Source organism: Accipiter gentilis, chromosome 25, assembly GCF_929443795.1.
Source record: "Accipiter gentilis chromosome 25, bAccGen1.1, whole genome shotgun sequence".
Taxonomy (NCBI): domain Eukaryota; kingdom Metazoa; phylum Chordata; class Aves; order Accipitriformes; family Accipitridae; genus Astur; species Astur gentilis.
Window position 1 is genome coordinate 18,944,229 of NC_064904.1, and position 23,208 is coordinate 18,967,436.

At 43.5% G+C, this 23,208-nt stretch overlaps 1 protein-coding gene across 3 annotated transcripts; it reads left to right on the forward strand.

Annotated features, from left to right (window-relative positions):
• The first annotated feature begins 682 nt into the window (after nt 1-682).
• ATG14 (autophagy related 14) lies at nt 683-21,104 on the forward strand. 3 transcript variants are annotated; one of them, XR_007509590.1, is made up of 11 exons: nt 683-1,617; nt 7,044-7,106; nt 7,242-7,284; nt 7,695-7,776; nt 12,415-12,652; nt 13,066-13,295; nt 13,750-13,871; nt 14,971-15,057; nt 15,168-15,253; nt 18,080-19,469; nt 19,558-21,104. XR_007509590.1 is itself a non-coding variant. In XM_049828579.1 (11 exons), exons 2-11 carry the CDS (start codon nt 962-964, stop codon nt 18,384-18,386), a joined length of 1,914 nt encoding a protein of 637 aa, XP_049684536.1. In that variant the 5' UTR covers nt 759-870; nt 939-961; the 3' UTR covers nt 18,387-21,104. The 3 variants fall into 3 exon arrangements, 2 of the variants coding, with proteins under 2 accessions (XP_049684535.1, XP_049684536.1); XM_049828579.1 differs by having other exon boundaries at nt 759-870; nt 939-1,617; nt 18,080-21,104; XM_049828578.1 differs by lacking the exons at nt 18,080-19,469; nt 19,558-21,104 and adding an exon at nt 14,605-14,729 and having other exon boundaries at nt 13,750-13,867; nt 14,967-15,057.
• The last annotated feature ends 2,104 nt before the right edge of the window (nt 21,105-23,208 follow it).

Sequence of the window (23,208 nt, forward strand, 5' to 3'; positions counted from 1 at the left end):
AATCCATTCTAAATAGAGGCTTACTTTTCTGTTTTTCTAACACTGTAGACTTTCCACAGCTATGGGCTGGACTTTTATTTGCACTGTAGCTGTAATAACTGATAAGCTTGAGTTACAATAATCTTCTGCAAATGAAGAACAACCTGCTTTTATTGGGATGCTGGAAAAAGTTTATTTAAGATGAGCCCTCTTTTAAGAAATTGCATTTTAATGAAGAGCTTGCTACATAATTTCATCAGTGGAGTTAATGCTCTTTAAAACTATGGATAAAGTCTTAAAGATAAGAAATGGGCTCTGCCTTTTCACGGATCTACTGATTAAGTTAATGTTTGCTACGGTAACTTTTGTCTTAAAAACAACTGTCTTTGTTCTGCCTACATAGTGCAGTTCATGCTAGTGTTTTGTAGCATGTAAGTACACTAGGAAGGGGAAACAATACAGGATGGGATTATGTTTTTTAAACTGGGACATGTTTTTGTTTGGGTTTGGTTTTTTGAAAGGGGGGGGATATTGCTTTAAGTTACTTTGGCTTGTGTGGACTCTTTCTTCTACTTGCCTGGTGTTTCCCACTATACCCTGATGCAGAGGACTGGCTCTCTGCTTTTACATACTCATTGATCATTATCTGTTTAACTCCTGATTCTGCCTTCAACCTTGAGGCTGGGGTGAGGAAACCTACTAGTCTGTCACTTAGAGATGCGTACCAATATTTGCCACTTTTCTTACCCAAACTGTTCTTGACATTATTGTAAATGTAGGGACTGACTTCGATTAGCATACATGGCCCATGCAGCAGTGTTACTGGCTGGCTCCGGTGCAGATGGCCGCCTCAGGACTGCGAGGAGCAGAACTGCAGCTGGAGCCCCACCAGTAGTGCCCTGCTACTGGTCAGGGTGTCTCACACTGGAAAATCAAACGATGCCTGTCCTGGGTTACAGCCAGCGGTGCCTGTGGGAGGTTCATGCGAACACCCAGCACCCTGGGAAGCGGAATACAACCATGCTGCGTACTGAAGACTTTAAGCATGATGGCAGATCTGCGATGGATGCTGTCTGCATTTTTAAGAAAAATGCACCATTTCCTCAGCAGGGCCCCGTGGAGCTGGGCTGGCCGCCCCGCCTGCTGTTGTGGGGCAGGCCCTGCACCACTGCTCACCCACCCTCTCCTGCTCCGGGAGCAGGGAAGGGGGCAGCCCTCCTTCCTTCCGCAGGTGCCGCAGGCAGCCAGCCTCCGAGAAAGAAAAAGGAAATGTTTTATTTCTTTTCAAAGCCGCCCTCGCTACTTCTTTGCCCGGCGGAGGGACCCGGGGCCGCCTCACCGCCCGTTTCCCACAATGCCCCTGGCCGAAAACAAAGTCCCACGTGACCGGCGGCGCGGGGAGCCCATCATGGCGTCTCCCAGCGGCTGCCGGCCTCAGCCCGGCGGGCAGGGCGGCGGGGCCGAAACCGGGGCCGGGGCCGGACCGGCGGTTCTGCGGGGTGCCGAGGAGGACGCCGAAGGGTTGTACGTGGCGGTGGAGCGGTGCCCGCTCTGCAACACCACGCGCCGCCGCCTCACCTGCGCCAAGTGCGTCCAGAGCGGCGACTTCGTCTTCTTCGACGGCCGCGACTCCGAGAGGTACTGGTGGCCCTGAGGGAACGGGGCGGGGGGGAACGGGACACCCTCTCCCTCCCCTGCCCCACCGCCCGGGGCTGGGGGGGGGCCGCCCCGCCTCACTTCGCCCCGCGCTGCGGCCGTTGGGCTGCCCCTCCCCCGCTCCCCTCAGGGCCGGGTGTGGGGGACACACACGACACGACACGGTGTGTTTGTCCCGTCGTCCCCCCCCCACTTTCCCCGCCGTTCAGCCGCTGTCCCGGGGCGGGGGGCTCTGGGTGTGGGGCGGGGGAACGGTCCTGCCGCTGCCAGGCCCACTGTGGGGCTGTCTGCTGGGGGGGGGGGCTGCCCCACACGGGCAGGCAGAGCAGGACCCACAACGCGATGCTTAAAATAATAATAAAAAATAGCACCCTGACTTTCACTTAAGTGCAGCTGTCGGCAGGCGCACCCGTGTTGATGTAGCTGATGGGAGCTCCAGATAGTTCAGGGCAAAAAGAGAGCCGTGCAGCAGGATATTTGAAGTGCGAGTCTGTTTTCAGCAGCATACCTTAAACCCGGTAGTCTTCTAAATCGTTAAACAAAATCATGGAGGTGTGTGAGGAAACAGCACCTCTTTTTTGTTTTCTTGGGGGTATAAATAGTCCTAATCATGGAATTACAAAATTGGAATTACAAAAAAAATACTCTGCTTGAGTTAGTCACGCACCTTCCTGCTCCTTTTTGCAAAGCATTGGCTCTACGGAAGGGCGGCTGAATGAGTGTTACGTCAATAAGCAGATATTCTCATTATATGACTCAGATGCAGATCGCCCCTCTGTAGCTGTTGTTCACAGCGTGGCCAGCCCAGACTCTTAAAAAGTCTGCCCAGCACCATCTCTGGAATAGCTCTGATTTTTTTGGCTGACACCATGTTCTTGGTCCTTCATTTGTAGTTTCATTAGCAGCTGTTGAGAGTGATTTCTTGAACTATTTTGGGAAGGTGGCAAGCAGCGCGTGGTGCGGTATGGTCCTCGCTCCGAAGGCTCTTTGCATCCTTCTGCCAAATGCAAGAACAGCCAAGGGGATGGTGGTGTCTTTCTTCCATTAATGTTGGTGGGAGTGGGCACGGGGTGTCAGCTGGTGTGAATCAGCTTGCAAAATTGAGACCTTAGTCTGCCACTGGATAGGCTTTCTTTTTTTTACATGAAAGACTGTGTCATAGAACCACAAGCTGTATTTAGTCTTTCTAAAATAGATGGAAAACTTGCGTTTGAGACTGTTTGGGGTTACGTGTAGCTTCCATGGAAAAAATTGGATTTGGAGTTTAAAACGTAAACCAAGTATCTTTTTCCTGCCTTTTCTGTAGCCTTGAGATTTTGGCTAAACTTCAGGCATAATTATAGAAATTCAATTGTAGCCTTTGTTATGGTGGAACCACTGTCATTCTGTATTAACCAAGGCTTAAGTAATTTCTCTACCCATCAGAAAAATGAAACCATAAAGAAGCAGCCTTAGCCAAAGCACCAGAAGCAACAGCTTGTTGGAAGAAAAACCCTCATTATCTTTCTCATACCTTCTCATGTGAGACAAGATCAGCTCTTCTGTCTGACAGTTTTCACTGCATCCTCCTAAGATGCTTTAACTTTCCCATTCATCTGTGGCTAGAAAATCTTCTGTATGTTTACACTGTGTTTCTTAACTGCAGGAAGTAAGGCTCTCTTTCTTTTTTTTGTCTTTCCTCCCAAGTCTGTGTGGACGTCGTGGTTCCATCTGTGGGGATCACTGCTGTTCTGTTCTCCTAGAGCCTCCCTATATGCTCAACTTCCCCAGGCTTTGTTTCTCCTGCTGCTCAAAACTTTCCCAAGCAGTAGTGCAATTCATTGAAACAGCAACTTCGTATTAATGAATTAAAGGAACAACATAACATATATGACTAATAACGTGAATAACATAAGCATGCTTGATTGCATCAGGAAAGCCTTGTAAAGCTCAGTTTTTTCTTGTTCTTTTGAAGATAATGGAATTACTTATTTTTAAAACTGTGCTTGAAGTATTTTGGCTGCATTCTATAATTAATACTTGGAATGACTGATATAGAAGTGAGAGCTTGTCACTTCAGAGGTCAGTTTCCTTTGTTTCCTCATTGTAAGCAGTGAGTGGGTGTCTATGTGTTTCTTGTGATGTGAGCATGGAGAAAGGGAGTGACTTTTTAAACAGTGACCACATACCATGGCAAAGTCATGCAGGGACAGGTGTGGCTAACTGGCTGGATTTCAGATTGTTTACTGTCATCATTATTTATTTGTTTATTTTATGTCTTCTAGTAGTACCTGGGTTAATTTTAGATATCAGTGTTATGGCTGGTGCTGGAGAGGCTGACAGGGTCATGACAAGGGCTTTTCTGTGTGACTTGGTCATAAGCACAGTGTGGGAAATTCAGAATGTAGAAGTGTATGGGGTCACTTGGGCCTCCCATTTGTCTTTTTAAAGTGTTACAGACTGGGGAAAAGGATTGTTCTCTCTTGTGAAAAGTAAAGAAAGTGAGCATTACCCCTTGTATCCAGTGGTGTTTTATTTTTAGAATTTTCTTGTGATTTTTTTCCTTAGAAGATAAATTATTTCATATTCTAACAGTAAGAATTCTTTCAGATTTCTTTTCATTGGACTGCTTTGTGTGCTAATTTTTATAAAAGCTACAGTAAGACTCAAGTTGTTCATATGTCTGGCAAAAATCACACTCTGTATGTGTGAAGGGGAGAGATTGAGGAGCTGTTAAGATTAATTATTGAAGTACAGCTACAATTAACGATGAGTAGTCCGGAAGTCCTCCAGTAAAATAATTACTGACGTTCTCCTTTTCATTAGTAATGTGTTGTATATTCAAAAGCTAAGCTGGCATCTTTATGTTGGTTTCAGCTCGGAGACTCTTCTTCCTCCTGGAAATTTACTCCAGCCTGCCATATGCATAAATTCTCAGAGTGTATTTTACAGGCATACTGAATTGCTTTGCTTTATGTGTCTGCAGATGGCAAAAGCCAAAGACAATATAATTGAGATGTCTAAGCCTGTCTGACTTCTCTAAGCTGTGGATTATGATTGGGAATAGTGAGTTTTTGCAACAATAGAGTTTTATTATAGTGAATAGGTACAGTAGTGGATGCCCCTATTGCTGTTCTCAAATCCTTCAGCATTAATCAATTCCTACAGATCAAGAAGTCCTCGTTTCTGGTTGCTTCTTAATTATGAACATGTGGAAATAAGCTAGGTAACTAGAAAATCTTAGCATAATGTGATAAGACTTGAGGAAAGAGGAACATGTAATGGATTATTTGAGATGTTGCGTTCTCTCCTTCTCTCAGTTTACGTTTTATGGGAGTTCCTATAATAGTTCATCCAAAGTTTTGTTTCTTTGCCAAATTGAAAGGCTGTAGATACTTAGAGAAAAATTAGTTACTTGTTGTGATGCAATTAAAATTAGGGCTATATAAAGAAGTGGAAATGTTTGCTTAGGAGAAACCTGCTAAAGAAGTTTGTAGGAGCTGTTTGACATAGTTGCTGAAGTGTGTGGTGAGCTGTAATTTTTGTAGGCTTTCACAAATATTTCTATCTTTCTTCCACAGTAAGAACTTAATTTAGTCCCAGATTCTTGACAGATCATTCTACTTTTTGCTGATGTGATGGACATGATTTGGGTAATTTTGCGCAGTCAGACTCTGTGCCCATTAATCCAGCTTTGAAAACAAGAATTGCCAAATTATCCCAGCTCTCTCTCCCTGTGTGACTGCCGAGTGGTGTGTTTCTGGGCCAAGTTATTTTTGGTTGCAGCCAAAGGTCAGGGCTACAGTAGGTGCACATTACTTGTGGTAAACAGGAGTCTAGTACGGTGCACTCTTGTAATTTCCATGATGACTGGTGGGGTGAGGACACACAGGAAGAACGAATGCGCTGGGTTGAGCAGCCAGGCTCCAGTTGCACCACATTGCTCTGGCTCACGCATGGCCTCTGGCTTTTTATGCCAAGCACCCGCATTTGGTTTTGGTTTGTTTTGGAAGGAAAACAGATATTTTTGGTTGACTATGAAGACAGCAGCCAGTAGTTTTGCTGTTGTTTTAATGCTAATGTCATCTGGAAGGGTGATTACACACTTTCTGAACCTGAAGTTAGTCACCAAGCTTTCAGATTTCAGCACTTCAAGGAAAGAAATGAAGCATTTTAAATTTTTACCTGAAATCAAACCCACAGACTTGAGCAGAGAGAGGCCCAAGATGCCACCCTGTCAAGGCTTACTGTGTAATTCTTTCTAAATAAAGCTATCCCTGAAATAAAGGACTTGATGGGTTGTATATGAAGTATTAGACCTCTGTTAGGGTGAAACTCAATTCTTCATGTTTCAGAGGGAAATTAATGAATTGTTTTTCCATATGTGGACTCACCCCAAGACAGTTTTGAGGTGTGGATCAGGATGGTGCTGTAACATGGGAAGCACAAGGGAAAGTTGGAAAGCTATATGTTGGCAGAAGACAAAGCACACTTGCTATTTTTATGCCATCTAACTCTCTTGGCTGTTTCTCTTGCTGCTTGCTCTTACTGTCAGCTTTGCCACATCATGGTTCACTGTAATTTCTCAATATGCATCGTTCATATACCATTTTCTTTAAATGTGTTTCTCAATACATTGTGGAACATGGAGGGGAGCAGAACATGGCTGCTGCATATTCCAAGGGTGACAACAGATGATTAATTCTAAAAAAAATTCCCTTCTGATCAGTTCTTTGCAGTTCCTATACCTTACACATCCAGTGAAGCTGAACTCAAGCAGACGTTTGGGTTATGGACTTGTGATGGCTACAAGTGCCTAGCAGAAATAAGTAGAAGACAATGCAACTTATTGCTGTTACTAACACAAAGATTTGGATGTCATGTAAAAGTCTTGAGAGAGTGCTGTTCTATTTGGACCCTTTAATGAATAAAGTGAGGCACTTCCACATTAGAAAAGAGAAAATGCAATGCACAGTGTATGAAAACCTGTATTTCCAGCTGCCGGAGTGGACTCAGCTAATACCATCAAGCCTGTAGAATACCCCAGTTCAGACTCGCTATGGTATCTGAGATGGCACTGTTAATTTCTCCAGTGACTAAAGGATTTTAGAGTAGTATATGTTTTTCTTAACACACAAAATATTGATATCGCTAAGCTATAGATCTTCTAGAAGAAGCAAGCAATTTGCTTACAAGGTCAATAATATGACAAGCTGATGTTTCTTCAGCTTAGAGGTTCTGTTGCAATTCCTGAGACACATGCTCTAGAATTCTGCAAGAGTTTTATATGTTTAGTCATTACTTCTCAAGATTAAGACAGATAGTTGAGGTTTAGAGACTTCTACAAGCTTAAGTCTTTTTTATCTTTTCAGACAACTTATAATGCCATATTGTGCAAAATATCAATGAAATCATTTAATCTCTTCCAGGTTTTCAGACAAGAAAGAAAGGCTGATGCATCTTAAAACCAAACAGAGAGAATTCCAAAAACAGTAAGTTGTAGTTATTAAATGAAAATAAACTATAAGAACTCTCAGAAAAAAAAAACAGTCTCTGTAATGCACTGTTGCTGGAGACAGACATAGTCCAGATAGTCATAAAACTTTCAATCATGTTTTTTCCTCTAGTGTTTTGAAGGCCATGGAAGGGAAAGAGATAACTGATCAGCTGGTGAGTTGTTCAAAGTGTCCCATAGTTTTTAAACTCTCTGAATTCCTAGATCTCCTAGTTTAAAGTTACAATTTACCTTAAGGGCATTGTGTTGCTTTCCCAAAAAGCCTGTCGTAAGCAAAACTGAAATTGGCTCTGCAAGCAGAGTGCTCCAAGCCATCAATATTTCTCATTTCTTACTAGATATTTGTTCAATAACTTATTATACTGATTGACTTTTTACTAGGCATTCAGTTTGTTTGTGGCATTCTTCTGTGTGCAAAACAGTATATGAAATATTTATTTGTTCATCTGATCCAATTAAGAACATCCTGCTACTTTTGCACTAAAGCTGCTGGCTTTGTTGTTAATCATTAGTCAGTGTGTTTGAAGTCGTTTGTGCCCTAGAGTTGCTGAATGTTCTTTTTCAGAGATGGAAAATAATGTCTTGCAAGATGAGGATTGAGCAGCTGAAACAGACCATTTGCAAAGAAAATGATGAAATGACAAGACGTGAGTAATGCCTATGCTTTTGTGATGTGGCAAACTCTGTGCCTCAGAGTGAAAAAATCAATTGAAGTGAATTCGACTGTTAGTTTTTAAAAATGGTAAATTTCCAAACCGTCACTTCTTAAATCCACTTGAAGGCAAATCAGTGAGTCGATTTTAGCCTTTTTATGCTTGGGGTTTAATTAGCAAACAGTAGACATTCAGCTGGATGGAGATCATTTTGCAACAGCTTTAAAAGTAAATGCTTAGCAGCCTATGACTTTGGCTTTGTCCCTAGAGATGGCTTTATTCAGTGTAGTGTTTCTGATCACTTCCTCTTGATAAAGAGGAGCAAACAGTTCTGCAGCTGTTACCAATGTCATGTAACTGATGAATTTTAACCCATGCCTGTCTAGAAATCCTAAAATCCTACTTGAGCAAGAGTCACTGAAATATGGCACAGGCTGGTGAGTTGCTACTGTTCAGCACCTTCAGTTTTGAAACTCAATAAATTTTTTATACATGGGAGATTTTTAGGGTCATTTTTCAGGAGAGAAAATGCAGTACTTCTTACAACCTACTTGCAAGGGAAAGATTGGAAGCATATTCAGAAGCATATTGATTGAATCTGGAACATTTTTATGACTTGAAATTCAAGAGGAGCTGTACAGAGAGTGGAAGCAGAGGCATATACCTGAGGCTAGTTATAAAGAAATAGCACAAGCTTGTGGTGATAACATCAAAAAGGCTGAGATGCAAAATGATTTTTAATTAATAAGGAGGATGGATATTATACATTTCTTACTTGCCTACTCCATCTTTTTCTTAGTAACAGTCTGTTGGTTAACAGGAAAGAGAGCAAATAGTGCAAAGAAGTCTGAAGCATTTGTCGCTTTCTTTGCTTTGTCTTCTTGAAAGAAAATGTGATCAGCTGCTAAGCCAGTTGAAACTTTACATCATGAGAGGACTGCAGACTAAGGAAAGAATACAGCCAGCTGAATATTATTTTTATTATGTCAGCAAGGCCTTATGAGATTCATTGTAGGGAACTTAAGGAACAAGCTGAAGTAGTCCATGAGCACTTGAGAACACATGAGGGAGAGAGGATGGCCCAGGAAACAGAATGACAACAGTATCTGTTTTCAAAGGGTGGAGAAGGGGAGAACCTTAAACTGCTGACACAGTCATCCTATTATAAACCTCTGGCCACTTTGTAGGTAGCTACAAGATAAGGTAATTAAAAATAGGCATCACTTTGTTAAGAATAGGCCATGTCCAATTAACCCCTTGTCTGGGGATCAAGTGGTCTAGTGGAGGATGAAGCAGAAGATGCAACATACCTTGCCCATGGGCGCTACCCCAACCTGTCTCACGAGCAAGCAAAGACATTTGCTCTGGGTGTAATCACTGTAAGGCTGACACAAAAGCCTAGAAAGGCTGCATTCAAAGAGTAGTGATACTTGTCAAACCAAGGAGGTGAGACAGGTGGAGCTCAGTGGGAGCCTGTTCCTGGTCCAGTTTTGTTCAATATTTTCTGTAATAGCTTGCATGGTAGAATAGAAGGTGGAATGGAGGAAGCCAAGGTGGATGACGATAGGACTTCTGTGGAGAACATGATCAAATTCAAAATCGTGCAGATAAATTGACATATTGTCTGAAAAGGATATCTGTTTTGGAAGGAGAAACACATAAACCCGAAGTGGGGTTAAGTGGTGAGGTTTGGCAGGAAAGGATCTGGGAGTTGCAAATTAAATAAAAATTATCAATCTAGTGCCGCTCCAGAAAGGTTCAGTCCTCATTCTGGGTTATACTAATATAAGCACTGTGTTTAAGATGGAAGCAATTATCCTGCTGTGCCCAGCATTGGTATTGCCTCAGTGGAAGTCTGGTGTCCAATTTCTCCAGTTGATTTGTATCTTTCTTTAATTGCTCAAAGTCTGGAAGAGAGTATTAGGAATAAAACACAAGGAATGACTAAGAGAAATGATGTTTGGTTTGGTTTAGAGAAGAGAGGAAAAGCAAGCTTTTCAGTAGGTAGAAGGTTATTATGAAGGAGATAATAACTGTGAAGAAAGGGGAAGAGGTGGTCAATGTGACTTTGAGGAACTTAGTCACCTTTTCTCAAAATGCAGCTCTGAAGGTGGCAAAATGCTAGGACTAACTGGGGAGTGGAGTTCCTCCACTTTTCTGCTGTTGCGTGAAGTGTATTGTCTGCAGATTTTGCAACTTCTCTGATTCACAGTGAACTTGATTAGATTTAACCTGTGAACTGACCTAACTATTGCCCAACTGACCTGTTGTTAGCTCAATTACCCCCCAATTGCTCTTGCAGATAGACCCAAAATGAACTCTTTCCATGAGTAGCCAGCAGATCAGGAACCCAACTTGGTTCACTCTTGGACCACATTAGAAAATGTAAATAGGTTGTTTCTTTTCTCTTAGATATGGCATAGTTTAGTTTTCTGAAATAAGAACAATTTCTAGAACGCCGGGCTCCTGCTTTTGCAGTTGACTGGATACCTCAATAATTGGTGCTCCCTAAAATAAGGTTTTCAAATATGTGTGTTTGTCTTCTGTCGGTGGAGAACAGTTCAAGGAGACAATCTTGCAAATACCTGGCATAGGTCTCTGTTGGGCAGAGATCAGCGTGCCTGTGCTTGCATTTATCAGGCAGTGTAGATGTGTGGGACACAGTGGTGTCCTGAAATACTTCTGGGAACAAATTTTAATCACCTCATAAACTGGGTCATAAAGCAGAGATGCTGTGCCAAAAAAAGATAGTTGTTTCTGCACTGGGACTGCTAAAGAGGAAACGTGTGCAGTGTTCTCGCTTGCTTCTCAAATAATTGCTGTTGGACCTGCAGAAAAGGGAGTTCACTCTCTGAAAAAGTAGCCTTTCAAGTACAATATGAATGTGAAAATTGAACAGATGGATGTTTTACTCCTCCTCTGTCTCTTATTCTTTATGCAAAAGGAGAGTTTGGGAATATGAATGCAAGCATTAATTGATTTTTTCCATTGATGTTACAGGAATGCTTAAAGGAAACTAAATTACTAGTGGTCACATAGGGATTCTTGGTATCACTCAGACAAAAGTCAATTTTCTATGGTTCCTCTAACAGGGGGTCATTTATTTTACAAACCTGAGAATTATTACTACTTATCTGCACAGGGAAACTATTCTCACCTTCTTTAATTTGGGACTTTGCATCTCCCATGTATCAGATATTCCTTCCTACCAAACACATGGATCAACACAGATCAGTTAGATGACTAGAAATAATTCCTGACATTTGAAGAAAGCACACTTCTTTGTCTGCTGGGGCAGGCACACTCTGAGGGGTACCAGCAGTCCTGGTCTCCCACCCTGCTAGACAACGGACCAGCCAGATGTCTGTGCAGTTCCAGTTCTGCAGGTGCAAACCAGGACTAGCAGGAGGGTGTCATGTGCTGGCTTGCCACAGACCTGTGGATGGGAATCTGTCTTGGGTCCCGTTCTGTGGATGTGGCTTTTAATTTTTGTGCTCCCCTATTGGGAAGACTGATAGTCTGAATGTGTTGTTTGAGGTAGCTGTAGCTGCTTAGAAGTTTTCCTGATTTTAGTAGTACATAATGCAGCTGCTTTGAGTGCCACGGACCATTCTTATTGTAGCTCTGGTCTCATCTGTGCCTTGCAGTCAAAATACATCAGTAAAATGATGTCAGGCCTTAGTGCTTCCCTTCTGTGCAAGGGACAGTTATCCCACTTTTTGATTACAGGGAAGTGATGCCTTGCTGTAAGAGAACCTGACTAACACTGTTTCTTTTCAGCCATAAAAATGGGAAGTGAGTGACTAGTAGATGGGGGCTGTCATTCAAACTAGGGTACCTTAAGAGTTTTAGACATGTATTTGGAGAGTGTGTATAAGAAATATTTCTGTATGCTTTTGAAAGACAGAAGTGGTTAACTTGCTGTCTTTGGCACCATATGTTTTTGGAAGCATTACTGCAGTCAATTATTTTATAGGAGAATCAGCAGATGCTCTTGAAGGATATTTTTCCAAGCCTCAGTGTGCTTGATGCATGGAGTAAATTCAGACCGTTGCAGCACTTGAGTACATAAGTGCATTTCTCATTTTGTGACTGGAAAGGGAGGTAGTCAGTGTTCCCTTGTGGTAACAAGAAGTCTGCACCGTTGGGATCCAAGTCCTTTAAGAGCACATACATAAGCGCAAAGCCCAAATAACATACACTAACAGCAGCAGTGGTGCCAGAAATGGTGAATGAAGATGCTATCTGCACTTGATTTTGGCTGCAAGCAATGCATGTCTTTTTGGCCAGCACCACACAAACGTGTACAGTCAAGCTATTTCTGTCATAATGATTACCTCAGAAGTTTAATTAAACTGTGAAATCTTGGCTTTTCTGCTCCAAATCCAAAAATAGCTGGGTGAAAGATGGGGAAAGATTAATCCCAGTTTCAGTCTCTTTGGAGATCTTCAGAAAAGATTAAGAAGTTGTACCACTTAGCCGCTGGAAGATGTTAATAGTTTAGCAGGGTTTTCTGTTTAAAGTTGTTACAGGTCTTTTTTTTCTATAAATACTAATAATGCTTTTCTCAAGCTTACTACAAGTACCTCACAGCTCCTTTTCCAAGGCTAACATCTGCTGCTGTTTTCACAGACACGGAGGGGCTTCTGAGAATTAAAGAGGAGAACCAGAAGCATTATCGCAGGGCTCAGCGGCATCAGGAGAAGAAAGAGAAGATCCAGAGGCATAACCGCAAGCTGGGAGACTTGGTAGAGAAAAAAACCTATGACTTGAAAACCCAGTACGAGCATCTGGCAAATCTTCGTCGGACGCATATCCTGGAGCTAACGTCAGTCATATTTCCCATTGAAGAAGTAAAGACAAGCATGAGGTACAGAAGGCTTATCCTTTTGGACTCATTTTGCTTAGCTTTAGACACCCAGAAGTGAGTCATATAAGTCTAAGCCAGGCACTCTAACTCCCTTAGCATCTGTGGGGAGGAGGTGTTTCCCAAAGGCAAAGCATCTGACCCAAAGATAGAGGTCCAGAATAGAAGAATCTGGAGGTGCTAGCATCTCCCCACTGAGAGATCTGAGGTATGTATCCAATGTTAAACTTTCTTAAAATAGATAAGTAAAAATCCCAGAACAAAGGAAAGTAGTTTGAGGAACAAGGAGTTTTGCAAGAGTGTTTCTACAAGCATTTCACTCTCTGTGAAATCTGGCTAAGTGCCTGCCAAGTGCATCTCCGATTATATTTCTAAAATTTCTTTAAAAACACTCTGTTCCTCTTTGGGTGCTACAGAGATCCTGCAGATGTGTCTTCTGAGAGTGACAATGCTATGACCTCTAGCACTGTGAGCAAGCTCGCGGAAGCCAGGAGAACCACGTATCTCTCTGGGAGATGGGTGTGTGATGATCATAACGGGGACACCAGCATCAGTATCACAGGGCCTTGGATAACCCTTCCTAATAATGGAGACTATTCAGCATATTACAATTGGGTGGAAGAGAAGAAGACTACACAAGGACCAGGTAAGGAGCAAGGTCTGATTAGGCATCTGTGATACTCCAGAAGCCATAGAACTTGCAGCCTTGGATGCCAACAGAAGGCACTGAGGAGCAGTAGCCTGGTCCATTTGTTCTCACCCAGACCAACCTGAGTCAGAAATAAATACCAATATAGGGATTAGTCCACTGAAATCCTCTTTTGCAGGAAATGCTTGCTGGGGCACAGCACAATGTAATAGAGAGATAAAGTTAATTATTCACAGTTTTGACATGGTTCACATGTCGTCGTTTTAACAGGAATTCCAAGAATTACTATTTTCTACCAACTTCTGACAGATTTCACTGTAAATGATTGCTGGATTCAGGCTGTTCTCAGTACTTACAAATGACATTTTCCAGAGTAGACTTCACTAATGCATTAACACACCCACTGAGACTTCATTTAAAATGACTTTCATGATGTTTTTATTTCTTTTAGATATGGAACATAATAACCCTGCTTATACCATCAGTGCTGCATTGTGCTATGCAACTCAGCTTGTTAACACTTTGTCTCTCATACTTGATGTAAATCTTCCCAAGAAGCTCTGCAACAGGCAAGTAAATGCAAGCCTCTGAGGAGGTGAATCAGTGACCAGTTTTGACTGATCTTAATTCAGTTTGGTTTTGGGAACGAAGTCATTACTTGGAACAGCTTTTATGGTAATGGTTGATGGCTCATGGATTTTTGTGCTGTTTAATTTTGGGTGGAGGGCCAGTAGGATTTTAGACCAGTCAATAGTTCCTCCCTCTTTTACCTCCTGAGAGTGTAGACCAACCATCATAGTTGAAAACAACAGCTTTCTAATTGGTATATTCAGCATCCTCAAATTAGAAAAGAAATATGACAGTCCATGAATAGCACTTTTCATTTTATGAGACCCTACTGTACTTTACAAAATCCCAGCTCAATTCAGCAACTTGTAGTCATCTTGAATAGCTCCACTACATTAAGTGCTTTGGAACAAGGCCTTATAATATGGCATGACAGCAATGTAATTCTCTTTAGGATAAAACACCAAGGGGGAATGTACCTGGCTGCCAGACGTCTAGGAGTGTGTTGGGTAAATCTCAGTTGTGATGAAAAGCACTGTTATGTTTTTAATGTCTGTGTGGAGCAGATGGGATCTGTACAGAAGCACTGAGGGAGGTGTAGACCTCGTCAGGTTTCCAGAGGTCTCAAATATGCTGCCGAGATTCTTTTAAGTGTTTAAAAACAGCAGTTGCCAAAGTGAAGGCACAAAATTTGTGTAGGGTCTCTGCATTTTTTTAATACTATTATTTGGGTGCTCAGTCTTTGCAGAAGGAAGAGCTTGGGAACAGGAAATGATGCAAGATGTAAAAGGAGAGCTGAAATAGCTCGGCTACAAGGGATCTTTGAGTTTCATAGAGTTTACATCGCTTGTCTTGTTGAAACTGGTGAGACTACGGCAAGCAGTGCTTGTTGATGAAATGCTAACAGTCTTGCTAGGTGAAAAATTAATCTCCTGAGCACTCTAAAACTGGCTGTACAGTTTAAAGAAGTGCTTGCTGTAAGGATGTTTGCTCTGGGATCTGTTACAAAGCCAGGGCACAGAATGCTGATGTCTCCAGTAGGTGTATTTTCACAGCTTTTTGCTTTCTGTATATATATGTGTGTGTATGGTGTTTCAACAGCGAGTTCTGTGGAGAGAATCTCAGCAGACACAGGTTCACGCGGGCAGTGAAGAAGCTGAATGCTAATATCCTTCACCTTTGCTTCTCTCAGGTAGGGGGAATGTATATGGGGATTCTTTAAATAGCTTTTAAAATATCAACTGTGCCTGCAGGTTTCCTCCAGTAACTGATCATGTCTTTTTCTTACCTTCCCCATGGTAGCATGTAAATTTGGATCTGTTGCACCCACTGCATACGCTCAGGAACCTTATGTACCTGGTCAGCCCAGACACTGAGAACTTGGGCAGGTAAGAACAGCAGTATCTCAACTCACCTGTGACTGAATCCCTTTTGAAGTTATGCATTTGCCTTGTTACTTATGAGGGAAATTCTCTTCTGCTGTACCTATAGCTCAGTCCTCAGCACATCAGAATTCAGGGTAGTTACAAGGAGGAGACAAGAGAGGACAGAAAAAGGGGGTCCTGAGTAGGAAATTAGACTTCAGAGATGTGTGTATGCTGTGCTTTTGCATATGGCAGGCTCAGCTGGAGGCTTCATAGCTGATTATGGAATTGTTTCCCCTATGCCCAGAAGCAGGAACTCTTTTCCTCCAGGGGACAGCAGCACGTATGCCAGGCAGTCTCACTGTACTCTGGATACGACCCTGCCCACATCTTGCCAACGTGTAAGTACCTAGGAACATCCAGCAATATAAACCCTAAAACGAATACTAGGTAAACCTTTCCCAAAATACTTCCAGTCAATGAACAACCTAGACCAAAGTCAACACTTCAAATAATATTCATTTATATGTAAATTAAGATTAAAGACAAGTTTTCTGTTAACTCAGTACGTGATGAAAAGAACATCGGTTCCTGTGGGCTGCATGCACCAGGTTTAATAATTTTTTTTACAATCTAAATACAAGAAAGCCAACAACATTGATTTCCTGTTGGGATAATCCAGTCACAAGTCACTTGTGCCTGAGATAGTCTGCAAATATTTGTTTAATCTGACAAGTGCTTTATCCCCCTTTACACACAGTAATGTTCTGAAATATACTTTTCCACTTTATTCTTGTGTACAGATCCAGTTTTATTTAAAAACCTGCAGTGCCACTGAGAGGAACTGATTGCATGCCTCTAACCACTTACCTTATGTTCTCTGGGTATAACTCTGCTGATTCAGCCCAAAGATATGGGGAGCCAAATCTTTGTAACATAGCTCAGTTTGGAAAAAATTATGTACTTGCTGCTGCTTGCCTGAAAAGAGGGAGAGTGCAGGAAATACCCAGAGAATGAAGAATTGTGTCCTGGAAAGCAGCTGCTGTAGAAGGTCCCAGTGCCATAGTGGGTCTCCCTTCCCTGTGCAAATGTTACTGAGCTCCACATGCATCAGTCGGGTCCACATAGTAAAAGAAGAGGTTACAGGAAAGAGTTGGAGAAAATACCTAGCAGTGAGGGGCATAGTTTAGTCCGTATAGAACTGTCTTAGCTTGCTAGAGATGAGATTGAGAGGTGACCTATTTCCACACCTTTATGGGGAGAAAATACAGGCTACTGAACAGCTTTATAGATGCCACTGGAAGCAAAGTGTCTGAGCTAGGTTGAAATGAGGCACATGCACTTAACACAGAGATTAATTACCTGCAAGAATGAAGGTGGGGATTCTCTGTTCCCTTATGTTGTCCTGTCAAGGCTGGATGAGTTTCTGGAATGGATGCTTTCATCAGGCAGAAGTTACTGGGCAGGGGGAATGGGTGGAACGTAATGGCCTTTTTTACAGAGGAGGTCACTCAGGATGATCTAATGGTCCCTTCTGGTCTTAAACCTGATGACTCTCTTCTTATGTTGCCTTGTTAAGCAAAATGCTTTGCCAGAAGGCAGCACTCCCATTCCTTTCCGGATTATGAAAGAGGAGTGTTTACCTTTAATTTCTCAGCTGTCTGCAAAGTTTGCAGCAACCAGCTCTCTTTATTTTCCTTTAGATATCTAGGCCTGTAGTTGCCTGACAGTCTCCTTTTATAAGCTACTGTTTTCAGATACATATAACTTTACCAAGCTTTAATTGTTTGGATTACAGTTTTCCATGCTAAATCACTGCTTCAGGCAGCTTCTCCCGCTAAGGCTGCAGAAACACTCTTACCCATGTTAAATTCTTGCTGCTGTTTCACCGAGCAGCTTTGTGCTTTGGAATGAACTTTGGCAGGGATGCTGCTTGCTGTGGGGAATCCACCTTTCACTGCCTCCTTGAAAACCTCGCGCTCTCTGACCGTGGGTCATGGGGTCTGTGAAACTGCCTGCTTTGGCTCAGTAAAGATGTTTCAGATTTGGGCTGCCCGTACTCTAGTGCAAAGCAGTGGGATGGGGTGGGATGCAATTGCTTCTCCCACCAGGCAGTGGCAGCAGGGAACTCGGAGTCACACGCAGGTGGGTTTGACCAGGACCTCTGGACATCCAGCCCATCGCCCCACTCAAAGCAGAGCCAACTAGGGCAACTTACCAAGGTCCAGTGGCTGGTGGGGTTTTGAGTATCTCCAGTGGAAACTCCGCGGCCTCTCTGAGCAAGCTGTTCCAGTGTTTGACCAGCCTCATAGTAAAAAAGATCTTGATGTTGCTCAGGGTGAAGTGCTGCTATGGGAAGTCTCCACTAGTGAGTTGTGCCAACCCAGTTCTCTAAGTTGTAAACTACACCCTTCCCCTGGCTGCAGCTCTGTCAGCGGTCTTGGCCTGGTGAGGGCTAGCGTTAAAAATAAAAACTGTTCTGCATCAAGCTGAGATTTCCACCAGTGGAGCTGTGAGTTATTATCAATAGCTTTTGCTTTTATGTGTACATGTTTCACACTATCCACTGCCAAAGCAGAACAGCTCTTCCGCCGTTCCTGCTTCGTGGATTGGAACCCAGCTATCGCTTCCCTGGCCAACTGTTTTCGTTTCACCATTGTCATAATACAGTTATCTCTGCAGCCAGCAAGTGTCTCTCTGCCAACTGATAAACACAGAGGTGTTTTAATTTCTCTGCTGTACACGACAGAGCAGGGTGCTTTGGCATGCCTAGGACTCACACCAGCAAAGTGACAGTCCCTCTCCTGCATGGTACCAAACAGGCTAATGGCATTGTGTCCGTGTTCACAGGTCTGGGCCTTTTGAAATCAGTGCTGATCTTGAAGACTCTATGGAGTTTGTGGATCCCAGTGCCACTGGAGAAACGGACGAGAGCGGAGATGAGCATGTCAGTGATGAAGAGACAGACCTAGGGACAGACTGGGAGAATCTGCCAAGCCCCAGGTTCTGCGATATCCCCTCCCAGCAGGTGGAGATGCTGCAGAGCCAGAGCACGCAGGTATCTCAGCCCATTGCCAGCAGCAGCGCCGGTGGAATGATCTCGTCCGCTGCTGCCTCGGTGACCTCGTGGCTGAAGGCGTACACTGGACATCGCTAAAGAGCATGGGAAAAGGATCATAGGATTTGTGGAAGGAATCCCTCCCCGGCAATGCTGTAGTAAACCTTACATATTCAGTTAAGTAGTGCCTGGAACAAAAAAAAGGTCAGACTTTCATTTTGTAAACCAGAAAAACCTTTTTATTTACCCAAGATGACTGTGATGGTACCATTTTGTAAATTAGCTAGCTACGTACTTCTGATGGATTCTGTGATGGCACTTTGTGTCTTGGTTCTGTCTGCATTGTTGAGTATCAAAGAAGGAGGACACGGCAGCCTCCAGCTCTACTTTCTGAAGAAACAGATTTTGGAGTATTTGAATTGGGATGAGTACAGAGAGAAGGCTGCTCAGTGTGCAGTCTGGACAGTGGTGCAAATGCAGTTCATGTTTTCTTAACTCCTTACAGGGTTTTTGTTTGTGTGTGTTTTAAATCTGTCTTGCATAATGCAAAAATGTGTATTTCTAAATTTTTTTCATTCAGGACATGAAACTTATGCATTTTTAACATGTTTTCTAATATCTGTTGCCATATTTTTAATACAAAGAATCAGCATGGACAAGAATTCACACAGCAAATTGCTCTTTTACATTTGGTTGTGAATCTCTACCCAGTTTTGCCATAGAAAACTGGCTTGTTTCATGCTGTTTCCACTGGTAGGTAGTCTAGAAGTTTCATGTTGTGCTGTCCAAAGCACGCAGGCTCTTTACTCTTAATATCATACACCAAAGAAACACTGGACGTTCTCTTAGCTAGACCCATATTTGATGCTGATACAGGATTGCATTGTTGCAATAATAGTCATCAGTTATGACACCATGTTGCCACTTTTTAATATTAGAAAAACCTCATTTCAAGCTAGTTTAATGAAGTCACACAGTCTCTACACTACATGTGTTTTAAACCCTATTCTATTTTATGTTTATGGTGGGGCTTTTTTTCTTGTTTACTGAATGCCAAGAAGTTGATTTCATTTCACTGCAGAAATGCTCACAGCGCAGCTGGCTCCCTTGTAAAACTACAGGAGGTGTGATACTGACAGATGTGTTCATTAACAAGTGCTCCTCCACTTCCTCTGCCTTGTGGTATGTATTACTTAGATGGGTTTGCTCAGTGAGGCTTCCAATGTATGGTTTACATTTTATATAGTTGGGACATTGCACTTTTCCACAGGGTAAACTAAAGTAAAAGCATCCTCCCACCCCTCCAAGAGGGAAGATTTCCACCGCTGCTCCCTGTGGCGATGCAGCTTGTACCGGGAGCATGGCGAGGCTGCAGGGAGGGATGCACAAGCCATGTCCCTGCCATCAGGCAGAGTCCTCCTGCGTGTTTGAAGCCCTGGTTCCAGGGCTGGCTTACCTGGCTGTCTCGCAGAGTCTTTTTGTGGTGGTTTTGCTCTGGCCACCAGAGCTGTGCGGTTCCTCTCCAGGCCAGCCAGCACTGCCTCCCACCTCCACTGAGGAGCGGGTGGAAAAGTAGTTTTGGTACCAATGCCTGCCTACCCCAGTGAGCTCCATGCCAGGGGAACCAGCCGAGTATCATGTCTCCCAGCCCTCTGCCCCTCTTGTATGGCAGCTCTTTCTCTTTGGCCTTGGGGATGGGCATCTGTTGTCAGCAGTATCTTTTAATTTTTCTTTTTTTTTTTAAACCAAAGACCCTTAACTCTGCGCTAACAGCACACACGCTGTTAGGCAAAGACACCCTCGGTCCTAACCATTCTTTTGGTCTAAATCCAATAGCTGGGTTTGTTTTAAGAGAACAGCCAAGACTCCTTTGACTACTGCAGCCTGAACGGGGACGGTGCCCCCCAGCGCCCCCCAGCAGCGAGTGCTGCCATGGCCGGGAGGGCTGGGTCACTGTTCAGTTCACAGCACTTTACTCACTTGCAGCTATCGGATCCTTTGCAGTTCTTAGCAACCAGCATGTACTCACCAGTACTGTATATTGGGCTCTTAGCGTCGATCCCCATTTATTTTGCACTGGACCCTGCCATATAAATATCTTTTCTTTTTTTTAATACACATTTTAGTCATTCTTTCATTGCTGCCTTTGTGCTACTTTGAACCTCTAAAGGTCAGGCCATGAGTCAGCTCTGTACACTGTCATTTACTTAGGGAAAGAAAAACCTACACAAAAAAAACTTTTTAAGCCATATACTTCATAACTATCATGTTTTCCAAGCAATTCATTTGCAACCATGTCATATTGTAAAAGTGCACAATGGCACTGCGAGGGTGTTAAAATGCATTGGGATTGGTCTTTTCATGAAACTTTTTTGTAACACAATACAGATTGTGGTTGGTTTTTGTTTTGGTTTTTTTTAAAGTGTTTTGCACATGTGTAGCTAAGGAAGAGCTGTGTGTGTCCAAACCTTGAGTGCAATTGCCAGGATTAGTTTTCCAGGTTGTTTTGGGGGTGGGGGAGGGAGGGCAGGAATATCTGTAATTATAGATATTTGAAGACAGCCAGCTGAGAGTTTACAAAACACTTTGGGTAGCATGAATGTGGGAATTTCAGTTTAGGCCGTGGCTTTTGTCTGTGACCAGTGATCTGGGCTGCCAAGGAAGAGCCTGATTTTGAGAGCCCAGCCCTCTGCTGAAAATCAGGTGCCTTTGAAGGGTCTCAGGTGGGACACCCAAGGGTTGCTCGTCACTGCAAAAACTCGGGGCCTCTCTGCAACTTCTGAACTAGATGTAACTCAACACAAATGTTTTTGGTTTTTTTCTAAATTTTATTGTATTATTGCAATAAATCTTTAACAGTAATTTTTTAAAGTTGTATATTTATAATTGTTACTTCTTCTGTGTGGTTTGTTTTTAACTGTGCTGGGGAAGTACACAACACTTTCCAGCCTTCAAAGCATCACAGGGACCAGACCTGTTACAGTGCAATCATACAGCGGTGGAATAAGCAATACTGATTCTAAAAAAATACTCTTACATAAAATAACTGCATCTCTATTTGGAGCAGGTAGAGGAGTCCTGCAAAACACACACACACGCATACACATCCCTATACGTACATGTAAATGGATAAATCTCTTGTGTAAGCCTGGCTTTGAACTGTTCCTTGGATGGGTGACTTTTTTTCTGCAGCCACTGAGCCTGAATTACTTCTGCATGCAAGGGAAGATGCTCCTCTTTACACAGTCATTGCAGAAGGATGCGATATGTGTCTTGTGAAGGAGGCAACTATTAACGTAAACTGTTGTGTGTGTGTCTGAGCAACGTGGCTGGGAAAGGGCCATGTTTGTCAGCGAGAAGCAAGCTCTGCCTGTGTGACCTGGTGCCTGAGCAGGCCATGGTTTACTGGCTGCTGAATGATGGAGGAGAAAACCGGACCCATGCCCTGTGATTCCTCTCTGCAGTGCCCTCAAGAGCAGGAGCAGCCGCAGCCTGCGGCTCCTGCACGTGGAGCTGCAGTAGTTTGCTGCCTCGGTCGCAGCGTTGGTCAGTCGTGGCTGTGCAGGAAAGCAGCCTGTGCGCAAAGCCAAGCCTGGCTCTGAGCTCAGCTTGTCCCTACCGCTTGCTTAGGTCACTTTTGCTTAAGCAGTGCTGTCAGCGGGAGCTTCTGTCCTCTGCCAAGGCCGATTTGTGATGGGAGAGCAGCCCCATAAGGCTCCTGTGTCCTGTCCCTACTCCGGGGTTGGCCGGACCAGCCAAATGCAGGCTGGGGAGGAGAAACAGCCCAGGGTGAGACTTCAGCACCATGCCCACCTTGCAAGACGCAGGACTCAAGATGGAGTGCATCAGTGCAGTTTTGTGCAGGTGTGAAATGATGGTTCTGGGGGCTGGTAGGGGGGGTAGATGCTGCAGAAAGTAAATTGGGGCCAGTGCAAGTAGCTGAACCCTGATAAAAGCACTGCAGAGCCTCGTTGCAGGCAGCAGAGACGCAGCAAAGGAGAAAAGCTGCTGTAGCAACAGGCAGGATGGAGCAAGAGCTCAACCACAAGCTTCAGCCTCGGGTGGCTTTTTCAGTGGTGTCCATGCCAGGAGACCCCCAGAGCTTGATGAAAACTGGAAGCTTACAAACAATGGAAATGTTAGTACAATTTCTTCACAGGCATATCTGGAAATTCAGTCCAGACGCTCTAACTGCTCCTAAGCAGGGAAGTCAAGCACACAGCACAGTCTTTGGTCCACAGTTCTTCTGAACACTGAATTTTGTAAATCTACCACTGGATTATTTATTTTTTTCATTGCCTCTTAGGAAAAAAAAAAAGTTCATCAGACCTTGGGTTCTCCCTGAACTGGCCCTTAAGGAAACAGAAATCTGTGCTTTACAACTTTATGGGAAAAAAACAACTTGCAGGCAGCTCAGCATGGCTGCATGGAGAACCAACCCACTTCTGCATGCAGAAGTTTGTTCTGTAAAACAATTTTTAACAGCAGTGCTCTGCAACAGGGCTCTTTCCGGCAAACAATGTAATAAATAATGTATAAAACAGCCTGCGTTCCCCAGCCGGCTTGGAGGGGGAGGGTGGGGATGGAGTAGGGTAGAGAGCAAACTGTCCTCTGTATTTAACTGCTCCAAGGAACAAAACAGCCCAATGCTATTATTTTATTCTCATTTTTTCCCCTTGTTCAACGAAGGTGACCAAAATCTCACACCCTGTTCCAAAAAAAATGACCTCACTGGCCCCTTATCTAGTTACAAAATATTTTCCTCCGCTGCTTCTATTTCAGCCTCGCAGGGACTTTCCTCGCTGCTGTCAGCCTGGCATGGGTTATCTCAAGTTTTCCAGGAGTCTTGGGGGGGAGGGGGGGGCAGGAAAGCAGTTTCTTCCCCCTCTTCCTTAACTGAAATTAAGCTGAAGATGCTGAT